This window comes from Lonchura striata, chromosome Z, assembly GCF_050655825.1.
Source record: "Lonchura striata isolate lonStrDom1 chromosome Z, ASM5065582v1, whole genome shotgun sequence".
Classification (NCBI taxonomy): Eukaryota; Metazoa; Chordata; class Aves; order Passeriformes; family Estrildidae; genus Lonchura; species Lonchura striata.
The window spans coordinates 76,598,185-76,615,148 of record NC_140740.1 but is presented as its reverse complement, the minus strand read 5'-3'; the positions used below and the strand labels follow the sequence as shown (position 1 = coordinate 76,615,148).

At 39.7% G+C, this 16,964-nt stretch overlaps 1 protein-coding gene across 8 annotated transcripts in view; it reads right to left on the bottom strand.

Moving 5' to 3' along the window:
* Nucleotides 1-732: 732 nt before the first annotated feature.
* Nucleotides 733-16,964, bottom strand: part of AOPEP (aminopeptidase O (putative)) — a 205,507-nt gene continuing 189,275 nt past the window's right edge. For 6 of the 8 annotated variants that reach the window (XR_014951723.1, XM_085568114.1, XM_021531143.3 and 3 more), the window contains 3 exons: nucleotides 7,144-7,230; nucleotides 4,393-4,537; nucleotides 733-1,558 (listed from right to left, as the gene is read on the bottom strand). Coding sequence is in view for 6 of the 8 variants with exons in the window: in XM_085568114.1 (XP_085424240.1) it covers nucleotides 4,397-4,537; nucleotides 7,144-7,230 (228 nt within the window). In the remaining 2 variants the exon portion in view is untranslated. Of the gene's footprint in view, nucleotides 2,573-4,392; nucleotides 4,538-7,143; nucleotides 7,231-16,964 lie in introns of all 8 variants that reach the window. The other 2 variants (XR_014951721.1, XM_085568112.1) reach the window with 2 other exon arrangements.

The window sequence follows — 16,964 nt, the reverse complement described above, 5'->3', positions numbered from 1 at the left end:
GCAAACAAAACAAAATACTGCTGTGCTCAGTATTAAAAAAAAAAATGACAAGTAGATTATTCTGAAAGGAGAAAAATTTGATGCTATTTTAAAAAGTGTGTAGTATCTTACATGCCCTGTACCTGTAGCTTTAACAGTGCTGGCTATGAAGAGGCCTAGAATGTATTTAATTTCTGCATATTTTGTGCAAGAGTCTTATCCAGCTCTGCATATTTTTCCTTACACAATGAAAAAAGGCAAAGAGCAAGCAGAAAAACCTTTGAAATGAAGTGTAACCTTTGCAGAAAAACCTGTGAAATGAAGTGTAACTCTGTTATGAATGGGATCCTGTAATAACTGTGTCTGTGAGAGTCATTACATTAGAAGTCACTGTGGTGCCTTAGTGCCTTCTTGGACAATTTTCTAACTCTTAACTGCATTTGAAAGAACTTGCTGAGTGTCCCTTAATTCAGGTTGTGACACTCTATGTCTGCAAAGGGGGAGGTCAGAAAATGTGGTGACGTGAAAAGGAACTGTACTCTTTGTACTGAAGACACTCTTGAGGCAGGCAGAATACTTTGTATTCTGAGGCTAAGAACTTTAAAAAAGAATACCCCATTTATTTTTTCTCATTATCATCCCTTAAGTGATGAGTTCCAGGTGCTTTTCTCCTGCTGCAAAAGAAGGAATGGAGTCATTCTTCTTCCCATGTATTTAAATTATTTTGAACCACAGTGCAATGGAAAGACTATATGTACTTAAAAAATAATTTATTTTGATATTTTTATTACTACCAAAGAGGATTTGATATAAAACAATAGAGTACAAAGGAAATAAGTTCACAGATTTTTTTTTGTTTAAATTCTTAACTCTCTGAAATGAACAATTAAGATGTCTTCTAATAATGTAAAGATTCATTCATCAGGGAAGAAGAGAAACACTTGACATACCATTGCAAAAGAAGCATCACAAGGGTATGAAAGACACTTCCAGAAAATGGGAGGTCTGACATTTCTAGTAAAATTTAACTTAAACATGACAGAGAGAGCATGATGATCTTTGTTTTTTTCTTCAGTCCCATCCCATCACCAGGATGATGTCAGGTAACTTTCCAGTTTATTTCTGCTTCTCTCTAATCTTATGAGCCCCACTGCAGCCCCGGCTGATTTTACACTGACATTTTTTAAATATGACATAGAAGTTACAAATAAAATTGTAAGTACACAAGACAGTTTCATCCATTTTCAGAATGTTCAAATAAAAAAAGTTGTTAAAATCAAGAATCTTTGGCATCTGCAAATCAGAATTATTGTATTACCAAAGCACAAGGATAAATCCCAAAATTATTGTATCAAAGAATCACCTAGAGTCAGAGTAACTTGTGTGTATGTGTAGTATGTTTTGTGTGCATGTGTTCTCAGTTACAGTGGATCTCTAGAAATACAAAAAAGTAAATATTTCTGTCAGCTGATTGTTTTAGCAGTCACATAATCCTTCCTTTGATGTCCTGGGTCAATGAAATCCTAGTACCATCGGGGTTTAGTAGAAGATCTATTAAAAGAGTTGTCTGTGATCTTTCCTGCAACGGAAACAGCATTTAAAGTTATTACTCTGTCACAATGAAGGAATATCTGTGCATTCTTGATTGCCGCAGCTTTCCAAATTGAGTTATATTTTAGGTTACCAGTAAACTGTAACTGTAGCTACAGAGTTAACAATGATCTCTTTAGCTTCCTAAAGCTACCACAACAAGGTCTGGAGAAGATAGGGAGGGATCCATGGTGGAAGCACTAACTCTCTTGGTTATTAGCAAGTTACCCTGAAAATAACGTTGGAGGCAAGTTACCACAGCAATACTGTGTGATGCTACATACCCACATACCTTCTCATCTTTAGCCAACAGCAGTACTGAGGTAGCTTTTCCCCCTTAGGCCATTTAGTGTCTAACATCAGGATATCATAATGTGTATTGATTCAGTTTTTGAGAGAAAACAGCAACACTTCTCAAAGGCTCTTAGGAAAGGTACATCTTGCTTTTTGCTCTAGGGCTCGACTCCTGTTCCTGCTGAACTGAGCCAGTGTGTAAAATCAGAACTGATATCAGCTCAGTAGGCACCGGAGGACGGGTCCATCAACAGCCTGGAACAACAGCAGCAGCTGTAAGTTGTTTCCGACTGGAGCTGCCACCATTTCCTGCAAACAACACAGAGTGCTAAGCTAAAACTGCAGAGAGGATCATGACAGCATCCATTAAAGAGAAGACTATAAAACAAAAGCTTTATTGACAATTTCAGGTTAAAGTCACAAGCATTATTTCCTCTGACCTTTAGGAAAGCATGGTAACCAAATTACTGTAGGCAATACCTTATATTTGCAATTAGACTGAGAACTTAAGGAGCACTATTTATTCTCAACTAAAACTAGAAGTCTTTGGAGCTTCCCAGGTTGCCTCTGTGTCTTATTCTCCATACACTGAACCTTGATGTATTCATCACAAATCTGCTCTCTCAGCAGCAAGGGATCTCAGCCAGCAAACGCTCTCTGCCCTGCAGAGAGTCTCCTCTCCCTTCTCTTCAGGTGCAGAACTTAGCCACTGTGAACAAAGAGGAAAACAATCACTGTTCACCAATCAGCTAAGCTCTGCACCTCGCCAGAGAGATCTCGGTCTCAGCAGAGATAGTTTTCAGAGGAGGTTCTTCCATGATGTTCTGCTGCTTTCCTGTGATTTTGGTGGGTTTGGGGGTTTGTTTCTCTCTCTCTCTAGTTTTTATTTTTTTGTGTGTGTGGGTGTGTGTTTTTTGTTTGTTTGTTTGATAGCTGGAGAGGATTCCGCGCTGTGCAGCCATCAGACCGTTAATGGTGAGTTTCATGCTAGCAGCTGTGGTCATGGCTGCGTGGTAATCCCTGGCAATGTGATTTTAATCTGAAGTCACAAATCATCATGCCAGGAACCCAAACAGCCATAACATTAAAAGAAAGCTGTGCAGTCACACACAGTATTGTACTCAGTATCTTTACATTCTATGTTATAGCTCACCATGCACTTCCACTCTGTGAAGTCAAAGGGGTCATTCTAGACTACTGCTAACACCTGCATACCATGTAATTTTCCTGTGCTAGATACTTACCATCAGAAACTTGTAGAAATTTTGATTTTATTATTTCTGACCTTCAGACACTTGAAGACACCTACCAGATTAAGAATTGTTGAACATAAATCAAATTCCTGAGTCCTTAATAATTTGGAGTATACAAGAGAGTCTCTATAGCCCTAACTATTTAAAAAGGTATCTCTCCTACCCCACAACTCATCTCCTGCCACTTTACAGTCTGATCCACCTTTCCCAAAAAGTTTTCTTGGCAGGTACAGTTCTTGTCTATACAGAAGAACAACATGGCTTTTCATAATCAAACTTGCTTTCATTGTATCTGTTATTGGCTGTATTTCATATAAACATAGCAAAAAAAACACTACAAAATCAAGTGGAACTTACAGTCAAATACTGCTAGAATAGGAGAAAATTAAGATTTTTGCTTTGTATCAATTAACTGACAATGTTTTTGCTAAATTAGAAGCCTGAATTTTGTGAACAACCATGGCAATCAGTCTGTTGGATGAGTTATATGGTTAACCAAAAATCTGAGGTATGCTGCACTTGAAGAAACTTTCATACAAATCTTAACAGGTTGTATGTTAAACATGCATGTGCAGAAACTGTTCAGACAGAGAACTGGAAAGTATATTTGCAAATTTATAGCCTATGGAAATCTTCATTCCATAAATATTTTTGCAATTCTGCTTTTTCTGGCAATTCCTCTCCTTCAATTTCATAAACAAGTTAGCTTCTTCATCTTAAGGGTACTTTTCTTACCTCATAATCAGTCTTCAAAACCTCCATACCCTCAACACAAGAACATCTGAATTACCAGCTTGTTCTCACATGATATTTGTTTCCAAGTCCACAGTTTCGTATTTCCACTGTGGGAACAGGCTCTTTTCAAAGACTATGCTGCCTGTTGAGTAAACATGCAGCTCTATTAAACAGAAATGCTCCTCACACAATTGAAATTTTTGTAAGCAGAATTAGGAATACAGGGTGGGAAACAACTGTAGGGCAGAGCCTGGCCTTCTTTGGCCATTTGGACTTACAGTTGCCTCTTGTACAGTCCATTACAACAAAGCCATTCTCCATTTTCTCCAGCTATGCCTACATGTATGTAACTCACTGCTTCTGCAGCTGGGCTTCAGAAAAAGAAAAAAAACAAGCCAACAAGATACATAACAAGAGTTATCTCTCAGCCTAAGCAGCCACAAGCTGTATGGTATGCCATAGTTTACCATCTACACTAAGCTCTTCATATTCTTTCTATGTGAAGCAAAATCAGGGTGTTAGGATTAAAATGAAAAATCACCTTTTCAGAATAACATCTCTGCCACCACTTTGGCTGAGGATGCATCCATATGTTCTTGTGCTGCAGCAAAGCATTTCCGTGCAAGTTCTTGTTGTTTTGCATCTTCATTCACCATTAATTCACCATAGAGATACACACCCATGGCCTGAAAGAGGAACATAACACACAAGCATCCTACCACCAGTAATAACTAGTTAGCTGGGTTTTTGCCACTGACCCCCTACTATTCATTTAAACTAGAAATGAAATAAAATAGGCAATCAAAACCACAGAAAACACCATTTAATCTCTAATGTCTATTCTCCCGCCCTAGAAGAACTAATTTTCTCTGTGTCTGTTTAGCCTAAGGATGGTTGTCTATATGCTGTGTTGACTCTCCAAAAACAGATTATTAATGTAAGAATTTTGTGTTATGGCATGACAAGAAAAATCATTCCTCACTCCACTTTCCTTGCCAGTTTTCAAGTTGAATACCGTTTCCTTTTACCAACTATCTGATTTTATCCCAAATGTCCCTTAAGAAAAAAGCTTCTCCTTCCTTCAACAGGATATACATTTTCTTTTCAATTGTCATGTTTACTCACACATCCATGAACAAAGACTGAAGTACTCCACTCTAAAATTCCCATTTAGCAATTCTGAAACTGGACATTGACTGAATATGGTCATGTATATGTTTGACTCCCTTTATATCAGAGATGCAGCTTAACATGCATGAATTCTGGTTGAGTACAAAAGCAGGCTTTTCCTAATTATTTATTCTGGACATAGCAGCTATAAAAAAAGGTAATGGGGCTCCTGTAGGGAGATCTGGGCCCCTTTCACTGCTGCCAACAAAGCTCTGGCTGCCAACTTAATGGGAAACATATTGGAGATTGTCTTTTTTTTTCTGATGATACATTTCTTTCAGCTAATGACAGGAATTCAGTAAGTGTTAAACTACACTTACCAAAATAGGATTACACATCTGACAAAATATTAGCAGCTTAGCATGCTGACTTTTACAGTTATTTTTTTGACATTTGCAGGAGCAGAAAAATTTGGATAGCATTGAAAAAATATAATTTTTAATGCTATTCCTTGCAATTTCTAGCATTGGGTGATAAGCCTTTAAAACCCCTTCAGCCAGAAGAGAAATTTAAAATTTAAAAATTATTGGAGTAAAAGGAGAAAGTCTCAAGAGTGGCAGGAACCTGCCAGATTCCTTGCCAGTTCCTTAAGCATGCTCTGATGCCAGAACCAAAACCTCAGATTTCCAAGGTTTGCAGCCGCACCAAGGTCTGGCAGCCACACAAATGACCTTGGAGCTGGACTCTAGTAACTCTCATTGAGAATTTTTTAAATGCTGAGATTTTCTTACTATAGGAGCTACCTTCTCTACCCAGCATTAATAACTCTCCCCTAGGTCTAAAAATTAATATGCAGTAAACACACTTGTGTTTTGTAGAACTTCAAAGGACTTAAACAGTCCACTTACATTTTTTTCCCAGACTTTTAAAAAAAGCTGTTACATGATCAGTACAGACATGCAACTGCTCTAAGTACTAATCACACCAGAAACTCGTTATGCCATTAACTGTATGCATTGCTGAAGTAAATGAAATTAGATTATTTTAAAAAGTTGCAAAAATTATTTCCGTACACTCCAGAAAATGTCTTTATTTGGCATAACAGCTATTCCAAACATAATGCAATTCTGTATAGTTTTATCAGCTCAAGGATTTCCTAAACCCCGAAACCCCAGGTTCTGCTAGTGGATAGCTCCATCCTTTCACAGAATTCAAATATGCACAATCAATGTAACTCCTTATGAAATAATGTTATTTTATGTCTTTTGTTTGTTTGCTTTAATACAGAGCTTGCCAAGAGCTCTTGGGCCTTGTTTATTTGCTGAGATATAAATAGGAGGTATACTTCCAAGCTAGAACTCATGAAAAAACTGCAATAATTCAACTGTGTTATGTTGGCTGAAAGCAAAAAATCCTCACTGGCTGTAAATAGCTTTGTTAATTGTGAGCATAAAAGGTAAAGACATTAATATCTTGCCTAGATTTTGATGTATCGTCACAATTTTCTATTTTTTAACATACATTTGAATATTTAAAATTCATCCTAGGCAGTGAATGTCTTGATTTTATAGGGCTCATAGTGAATAAAGATAAATAAAAGAATAAAAGAAATAGAAAAGAACAAGGTAGAGGTGCAATTAGAATTCCAAATTCACAGTTACCTAAATACAAGGCCATAGTAAGGGAATAATGTATGTCCAGCCTTTTAATGCCTTCACAATCCTCTCTTACCATGTCCCTACCCATGGAGAGGCCAGCATTCCCTGAATGTTCTGTACCACTTCTGGCTGTTATCATCTCAACTGAGGTTACCACAGCACTGGCTGCTTTGCACCTACCTCGTACCTGTACGGACATTCACAGCCACACTCGCCTTCCTCATCCTGCAAAAGGAACCTGCTGAGAAGTGTCTCCCTAGCATCATTCATACCTCTGGCTTGCACAAAATGCAAGGAGAGGAGGAATTCTATTTCGTCACTTGGCAGAAGATCAGCAGTGTTTAGGTTAGGTGGGGAAGTGGCTTCCTTAAACTATAATATTTAGGGGACCACAGAAGAAAAAAATGAATACACAGCCTTGTTTTTGACAAACTGCAGCAAGAAAATATACTATTTTTTTTTTTTTCAGCATAAGGGTGTTAAAAAGTCGATTGTTTTCAAAATACTAGTTAAATGTAACTTACCTGATCCTCTCTGAGGAATCTCTCAATGTCTCCATACCCCGGCTGGTATTTGTGTTTAATGACAAGTTCACACCACCGATGACGAACCTTTGGGAAGAAAAATAAAACTAGGTAAAAAAAGAAGCAAACAAATAAACCCCTGTATTTTATCTGAGTGTTCATAATGTATCTGTACCAGTTTAGTTTTTTCATCTCTGTTGGGTTTGTGTCTTTTGGCAGGTTGCAGCCTGGCAAGTCAGTCAGCTGGACAGAGGAGCCAGAACTCTGTGCCTGGGCTTTGGAAACCCAGGATGCCCAAAGACAAACTCCTGATTCTGTGCTAGAAATTAACCCAGACCCAGACACACCATCTGCAGCATCTTCAGTGCAACTGCTTCCAGCCTTGACTTTCTTTAAGTTACACTAAAGGTTATTTCTTTCATACTGTCGAAAGGAGGGCATTGGGGGTGGCAGGAAACAGAGACTACCATGCAAAGGTCTGGAGAAGCCACAAAATACAACTGATAATATTCCCTATTTAAGTGTATCATACAAGCAATAAAAAGGCTTATATCTAATTCTTTACCAATATTAAATCCATGCCAAGAGGATAGAAGTTCCCCTGAAACAGGAAGCTTTCACTTAAATGAATGATAGATTTTAAGCATATTGTTAAGCATTTAAAATTCATCTGCATTTAAAAAGCTGTCATGCTTTTCTACCAATACACATTGATAAAACCAGTTATTGCCACACTGTTACAAGCAAATTACATCTTAAGTAGTATTAACATGAATTACACTATTACAGAAGTTTTCAAGCAAATTACATCTTAAATAGTATTAACATAAATTATGTGTGTGTTGTCTTTACATTTCTGACTTTTTTCTTAGCCACTCTTGTGGCATGTCATCTTACACTCCAGTTAGGCATTCCTGATTGCAGGTAGTGATCAGCCTAACATTTTATATTCCATTAGCAATTCTGCACTGATAGTAAAGGAAAACAGTTATGTGGAACAACTCCCAGTGCTTCTGTTTCAGCCTTTTCTCTTACCATCTTTCAAAAGACTGCGGACCTAATGAAAATCACATTTCATAATAAAAGTGAAAGTTAGCAGTTTTAGTAGTTTTCAAAACTGAGTCCAAATTTGCTTACATCAATTAACTGAATATGAACCTTTTTCTGAATGACAGATTTAGTGATGACATCAAGAACTGAAAACAGAAAGGGAGTATGGGGGAAAAGGTACCGTTGCTTTTGGAAATAAGGTTTTGAAAATAATTTCCTTTTCATCCTAGTCACTGTTAACTTTTTAGCTCTGGAAAAAAATTCACAGAATTACATTAGATTAGATGTAAATCCTATTAGCATAATAACAAGTCATAAATGCCCACAGTCATAAATGTGTGCTTGATTCCTCTTTTCAGCTGATCCCTTATAAAAAATAGTTTGAAGACAGCTTATGAAAATAAAAAAAATGAGGTTTTGAGGCTGGGTGGATTTTGCACTCACTGCATTTAAGATACCAAATAGATACAATGCTGTGCATGATAGGGAATAACTGCTGTCTCTTACAGCTTTTTGCTGATAAAATAGCAGCTGTAAGTAAGGATTCCTGCTAATGGAACCAGAGCTAGATTTACAAAAGAAATGGCTTTCCAAGATTCAGCTCACTTTGCTGTAGATGCCTGTATTCACAATGCAGACCTTAAAATCCTACCCAGCTGCTGCTTCTCTCAGGAGACACTGAATGTTTCTCCAGGAAACTTCCCAGGCAATGCAGCTTTGTTACAGGTTGTTTCTCAGCACCAAGCAGCTCCTTGCCTGGATGAAACTACCAGACTCAAAGCTTAACCATACACCTCTCCTGTCTGTAAGATGAGTTAAGCAAACGACATAAACACATTTAAGAGACTGTAGATACACTTTACTCTGCAGATTCTTCCATATATAACAAACAAACAATCCAAACAGAATTCCTAATGTATTCTGATAGCAACAAGGAGAAAGGGTCTGTAGTCCCCTCCTGTGATCCTTGCTCTTCTACATCTCATGATCCAGCAGTTAAAGCACTTACCCAGGAGGGAAGCAATCAAGTGCAGCTTCTGTGGCTGCTTATGGCCTCAAACTGTGCCTTCAGTGAGAATATTTCAGCAGCAGGGATGGGGCTATCTTCATACCTCCTGGTGGAGCTGTTAGTACCCCTACAGTTATTAAAGTATTTATTGATGTAAAGGTGGAGTCACAAGATTTTAAGTGCCTACATTTTTGAGTACTTTTTATAATAAGCAGGGACCTGGCTGAAAGAGCACAGAAGCCAGTTTGTCCCCAGAACACCTTTCTTGGTGCAACCATTGTAGCTGCATGGAGAGCAGAACAGAAGTTCTCTCTGTGAAGGTGTTCATGTGGTCATACTTCCTCACATATTAATGCAATCTATGATTGACACTGCATCATAGCCTGAGCATCTGAATTCCAATGGCTTTGGAAAACACAGAACTAAGCTGTGCCTGTTCCCTTAACTGCTCCTTCCTCCATATGGTTTCTGTCCTTGGCAACCAACATTTATTCAAATAGTTAAAAAGAAAAACATTTATTTGTTGAGTGAGATCTGAGACAGCACACACTTTTCTTTCTCTCTTTCGCTTTTTTCCCCTTTCTTTCCCAGGGTAAGTATAAATCCCAGCACATTCCCAGACCTGAAACGCTGGCACTTGGCCAGCTGGGGCAGGAGCAGCATGCCTCTTATCCTCAGATTACACATTTGCCTCCTGTCTGCCCCAAATGTTCCTGTGGCAGAGCAAGCTGCAGGAGGACCAATGGCTGCTGAAGGGTCTGTGAAACCATCAGCTCAAGTCAGCCCTGCTGGCTCTCTCTGACTTGTGCAAGACCCCAGAAAGCAGGGCACAAAAACCGAGGCTGGCTCCGAGTGCAAGAGGGGCAGGGGGCCCTTGCACAATGGGGACTGAAATACACGGGTTACATCCCTGCCCCCTGTGCCATATGGTGTGTAGACAGCCGTGCTGCCCAAACTGCAGCCACAACAGTTTCTCAGACACATGAACTATAAAGGAAGAATTTTTCTATGATACTCCATAGCCCTAAGGCTGACTCCACAAACATGAGAATTTTAGTCACATAAGAGTAGAGTACAAAAAAACCCCAGTTCCCACCGTCTCATCCAATGCTTAGAGGGACAAGAGCAAAACGGGCCCCACAGCTTCACCGCCTAATGAATGAGTCATGCGAACAGGCACTTTCAACAAAACAGTTTCAAAAGGAAATTTTGAAAACCAAGTTTCTTGTGGTAGGATTGGGCTAACCATACCACATCCTGTGCATGATCTTCTTGGCTTTTCTTTTCCTCCCAGGAGCAAATACTCAGCGGCAAAAATAAGAATTCATTAGTCCTCTCGCAGTTTTCTCTCTGCACGTTTCTCTGTGCTCTTCTACAGTTCAGAGATTCACAGCATATGTCATTTTGGCTGGTTATACCATAAACAATACAAACTAAACCTGAAAAGTAATTTACAGCAATCCATCCTGTTATTGCTGGCAGAAAGCACAGAGGACTTTGCTGGATCTGAAGCAACACCTTTAACTGCTCACCCACCCACACACACAAACTCTTACTGGTTTGGCAGCTGCAAGGACCCACATGCTGAAATTGGAATTGAAATTTGTTTTCACAGCCTGCAATTCCAGGGTGAGAGCTGTCCTCCCAAGTCCAGGACTGACGGTTGGCATTCCCAAAGATGGGGAAGAGTAGGGCAGAGGAGGGACGGAGGCCTGCTGACACCTCAGGTTCCTTGTGGATGGATCCTCATTGCTTGGAAATAGTTTTGTCCTCCCACCCTGCTTTTGGAGATGGTGGGGGCCGCTCCACTGCCAGGTTTTTAAGCTAAATGAAGTTTGTAACTGTGTGTTTTACAATGCAATACTCATATTAGTAGTGCATTTCTGAGGCACAGGCCAGTAACCTGAAGACAGACAGACTCAATGTCTCAGGTATAAAATTTAATCTTCATAAGTACCAACAACATTAAGATCTAAGTATTGGCACTCACCTACAGGGAACATTGTGAAGGGATGCTACTGTCAGACAGCACAGTTTCAAATACAGGAGCAGCAGCTTATACAAATAATTCCAGGAGCCTCATAATATCTTTTAATTTCACTTTTAAGAAAAATGCACAGTATTGCACAATGTTATTTGTATCTCAAAAATTACCTGCATTTGGACAGCTGAATGGAAGATACTAAGACCAAAATTTTGGTTGCTTGATCTGTTTTCAGACAATGCAAACTGCTGCATGAGATTATTTGAGGGGGAAAAAATTGCATAAAATAGTCTAATAATCCAGCTCTAAGGGAGTCCCTTTATTTTAACAATCTGGGCCAAGACCTTTTGGGAGATGGTGCTTGACAAAGCTGAGAGATTAAAGCCATGTAAGGTACCAAATACATGGCTTGATTTTCAAAAGAAAAGCTTCTAATGACATACATACCTGAGAAAAAAGTATTTTTAAAGATATTTTGAACATGTCTTAAATGAAAGAGATACTGACTATTTCTCACCCAGGTGATAAATTATTTTGCCTAATCCACGTTATACTCTCCTGGCCCACACAATCACAGCAGCATAGAATCCCAGAATGGAATGTGTTGAAAAGGACTTTAAGAATGATGTAGTTTCAACCCTCCTGCCATGGCAGGATCAGGTAGCTCATAGCCCCATGCAACCTTGGTCTTGGATGGGGCAACTCCCACAGAAGGGGAAATTTCTCTGAGAAACCTGTTACCAGTGTCTAGCCATTTTCAGTTAAATAAAGAAGTTTTTCTAAAATATCTAATCTAAGGATACTCTCATTTTCAAGCCATTCCCCCTTCTGTCAATATATGCTTTTGCAACTAGTCCCTCTTCATCTTTCTTACAGGCTCCCTTCAGGCACAGGATGGCTGCAATTAGGTCACTCCTTCTCTTCACCAGGCTGAACAAACTCAATTCTTTGGCTTTTCCTCACATGAATCACAGAATCTCACAGAATCACAGCTGAGTTGGAAAGAACTCTTAAGGATGACTGAGTCCCACACTCAGAGTTGCATACAAGCAAAAAAAAAAAAAAAAATTACTTCTGAAGTCTACCCATAAGCTTTAGAAAAAAAGTAATTTAAATCATGCCTTTATTAAAGGGAGAAAAAAGTTACTAAGTTTACTAAGCTTTTGGTCTGCAGAATGGAAGTCTAGCTTCAGGGAAAATGAGTACATTTTGCTAATAGCTGGATCCAATTTAAAAGGCGCCATAAGACAACAAATCTAAATCACTAAACAAAACCAATGTACTTAAAGATGTTAGAAAATGAGATCATCTGAAATAGAGTAAGAGCTACTGTCCAACAAAGTGGAACCTTTATTAAAGGTATGGGGAATCTATGATCTTTACGAAATAAGAGGTTCAGACTCCATTGAAAAAATTATTTTAACAACTTGACTCTTAAATGTTAATTAAAGAGTCTCAGAGGTCAGACTCCAGCTTAATTTACAGAGGAAAAAATAGAGAATTTTTTCAAATAACCAATGCTACAACAGATTAATTTTAATTAACAATAAGGAAGCATTTAATTAACAACAAGGAAGCATTTATCACCAGTCTCTTCCCCTCTACAGATAAATTGGATTCAAATATTAGATCATTTGCCTACCTAATTAAGGAACAAATGTTACCAGACAATATTTGAACTAAAAAACAGGTTTTACAATTGCTTAGCATGGAAGAATTGCAGTTTAAGAATTGCCAATTTTACAGTGCTTTTAATGACTTTTCCCCACCTCTATCTTAGCTGAAATAATTATTCTTAAATACACCAGTGGCTTTTTATTCTATATAGCCTGAATTTCAAGTGGGCACTCCTATCTTTTATGTCACAATAAACACAGACTTTAGAAGGTGAATTTGATTTCACTGAAACTTGTGCAAGTGAGGGGTGCTGAGGCAGCTCACCAGGAGCAATGAAGCAACTTTTTGTGTTACAACTGTGTTGACAGACTATCAGTTTGGCAATCTGAAAGAGTGTACTCAAAGAGCCAAAAGCCTACTGGATGCAGGCAGAACAGATTAATCATTTTTACAAGGATTCTGTAATTGTGATTATTCTGTTTGCCAAGGGTTTGTCAGGAGGCTGAGTAAAGAAGCAGTCTATCAGCTTAAATTAATTTTGTTTTAGACCAAAAACTGGACTTTTCATAGCTTAAGTTTCCTCTCGGGTCTTGTAGTGCTTGCTTGGACTGCAGAGCCCAAAGAAACTGAAGGCCAGAAACAGCACCGCAGCAGCAGCAATCTTTAAGGCAATCTTTCTTCCTGAGATCCTCATGGCATCAGGGTTCAGTTCAAGCTGTTTGTCACAGTGAAATGCTCTGTTTTGGTATAAAACTCTTTAATTTTCCAGAGCTACGGCCAAAAGAATGACAATATTTCAAATTTTATTCAGTTTTACTTTGAGTACTGGAATGAACCACAGTTCAGTAGCTGGAGCTGAGGCAGACTGAGCTCACGGAGCTCCACCATGCTCTGCATTTGACATCACTGATTGTATAAGCAGCTCCAGGTTGTATAGAAAGATTGTACATGCCATTCCCACCACCTTGGAAAACCTCCTCTCCTGCTGTGCAGCACAGCACGAGTATCTCAGCCCACTGACACCCCAGTAAAAAAAGAAAAAGCATAGTCATTCAGGAAATAGCAGAATACCAGACATTAGATTTTGGTAATATTTGTAGCAATATTCTACTTCTGTAATTAATTTTATTCCTTTTGATTTGTATTTCTGCAGAGATCAAGCAATTCCATACTATGAAGGGTGCTGGAAACAATGGAGAAGGACATGCAAGCCCCATGTCTCCTTCTTTAACAGCACTGATGAAGAGCTGTGGGTAGAGCTCATGCAGCAACTGCCGATATTTAGCAGCAGAAGAGAAAGGTCAGAAAGTACAGTCAAGGTTTGAAAGGCAAATTCTGTTGCTTGGTCAATGATAGACTGTGGAGCCTGGCAGCATTTGAAGCTGTACCTGTGCTAGTGTGCCCATGGGCCAGGCAGCATGCTGCCACAGCTCTGCAAGCCTCAAGCAGCAGCTTGAACATTCTCACATTTATAAACATGATCCAGGGGCATGCATTTCCTTCCTGATCTTCCTCCGCTGCTCCAACCACATGTTCTGTTTTAGCATTCACACGGTACTATCTAACACAATGTTAAAAAGTTTATATAGTACCACAGCCTTGCTCAAGAGAAACCTCATCAGCTTCCACGGCTGCAAACATGACTCCACTTCCACCTGCAAATAAAACATGTGCCTTTCCCACAGCCAGCACAGAGGCTCTTTTCTACATGACCAAACAGAAGCCAGGAATCATGAAATATGTTGGTTCAGAAAACCCAGGCAGAACAGCAGGCAACCTTGCTGTGATCAAAAAGGCAGAACAACCAAAGGATAGCACTTCAGGACAGGATTCACTCTTGGCAAGGCAGCAAATGCTGAAGACTTGTTTGGAGAAGACAAATGCTCTTTTTTTTCCCCACTTCAGGCTTACAGCAGAGAGCTCCCAATTACAAACCAGACACTCTTCTCCCTATGTGGGCCCCATCTGTGATCAAGGACAGCTGTGTTGGTAGAAAAACATTTTTCCAAAAGAAGTCAGAAAAGGCAACAGACTAAGAAGCCATGCCTAATCCTTTTTCAAAGGTGGCACTGGCTGTGTCTCTCTTTGGATGTCAAAGCTGTCACTGTGAATAAAGGCTTGGTTGGGATGCCTAATTGTGTAATCTCAATGCTCTTCAGCCTGCCCCTCCTTACCCTGTCTAACAGGAGATGGATACAAAACAGGATGGTCTCTGGCTTTACAGCAAACCAACAAAGTGATGATAGGGAAATGACCCAGAGAACAGATGAGGAAAAGGCCACCAGCAGCAAAGCTGTGTGACAGCTTCAACAGCGCTGTCTGGGAGAGCACAGTGCCATGTTGCTTGGAGCCTTTCCTTACAACATGCACATCTGCACTGACACCGAACCAGTGCTGGGTAAAGCAGCTCCTATATCACAGTGCATGTAAGGTAAGAAATGTTTAACACAGCATGTGAACTCACTTAATTTCCAAAAAACAAAGGTTTTTAAAAATAAGCCTTAATTTAAAACATAGATACACTACTTATACTGGAACCAAATGCTTCCCCTTTGCCTGCATTTTCACTACTGCCTGCTCAGCAAGCTGAAGCACCAGTGACATTCACAGCTTGCAGCAAGATGAAGATGGCAGAAAAGATGTCACCATCTGCCTTTTCAACAATTTCACAGGAGATGTGTGCTGAATTTTGCTTTGCTGTGGTGCTGCCAGCTCTCTGGAGCAAGGCTGCCTTCTCCAAGAAACAATGCTTGCGCCACCTTGCCTGCTCTCCATTCTCACTCCTTCCTTCCTCAGCAGGGTGCTCTGGTGAGGATGGCTGCACGCATGAAGACACGGTCTGAGGTGAGTATGGAGAGGGTGCTGCAGGGCCAGGAGATCCAGCACCTCAGATGGGGAAGGAAGACGAGGTCCCAGCCTAAGGCACAACCAACATCAGAGAGATACTGTAGGGACAAGCCTCATGCCTTCAGGAAGGTAAACTTGGTTCTGGCACATGTTCACACCCAAATGGATGCTTTGGCCAAAATGCAGCAACTCAACTGTCTGCCATCTCATATACAGCCCCATCCACATTCCCTCTGACATCCCACTGAAACACCTATCTACAATAATGGCTAGATTATGACAGAATGACAGAAAATAGAATGGCTGGGCTGGAAGAGACCTCAAAGATCACCCTCATTCCAACCCTCCCACCAGTGGCAGGGAGACCTTTCACTAAACCAGGTTGCTCGGAGCTTCATCCTCTCTGGCCCTGAACATGGCCAGGGATGGGGCATCCACAGCTTCTCTGGGCAGCCTGTTCCAGTGCCTCACCATTCTCACAGTAAAGAATTGCATCCTAATAGCTAATCTAAACCTACTCTCTTTCAGTTTGAAGCTGTCACCCCTTGTCCAAGCCCAACAGTATCTCTGGCATCAGAAGAAATTTGTATCACCACAGCAAGCAATTACAACACTTCTCATTACTACTGTCTCTTCTGACTGGCTCCATATAGAATCTGTTTATAATTTTTATGCATGTAGTGTCTGCATATGTGTTTCAACACAGATCATTTATATATGCACATAAAAGCATGCTGGGTGTATAAATCGAAATGTTATAGTGGAAGAAAGCACATAAATATATACATCTAATGCAGAAATTCAACTCTGAAGAGTTTGAGATCAAGCACACCAACAGTCTGTTTCTGTTACCAATTATCATTGAATTTTATCTCCTGTTCAGCAAAACCGAAGGTTGCTGTAAGTATCAAGGCAACAGTAAGTTATCCCCTTTGCCTATGCCCTTCTCTCCATCCCTCTGCTTCTACCTCATCTGTCTTGTAGCTAGAGGCAAAAAAACCTTTTATCTTTGGTCTCCTGCAGTAACTGTGGTCAAAACATTTGTCATTTACAGGCAAGATTACTGCCATAGATGGAGTCTGGAACTCCATATGAAAATAAGACTCAAATTCCAATCAAGGAGCAATGTGGCTGCCTGTTTTTTCCATAACTTAGGTCACAGGCAGCCTACTCAGCCCATGCTCACATCCTTCTAATTTCCCATTGCTTAAAATCTGGATTTCCACTTTCAAAATAAATTAATACAATATTTTTACTCTGAAGACAGAGATCTTTTGTATCACTATTATACTCATTCTCCCTTCTTCAACACCC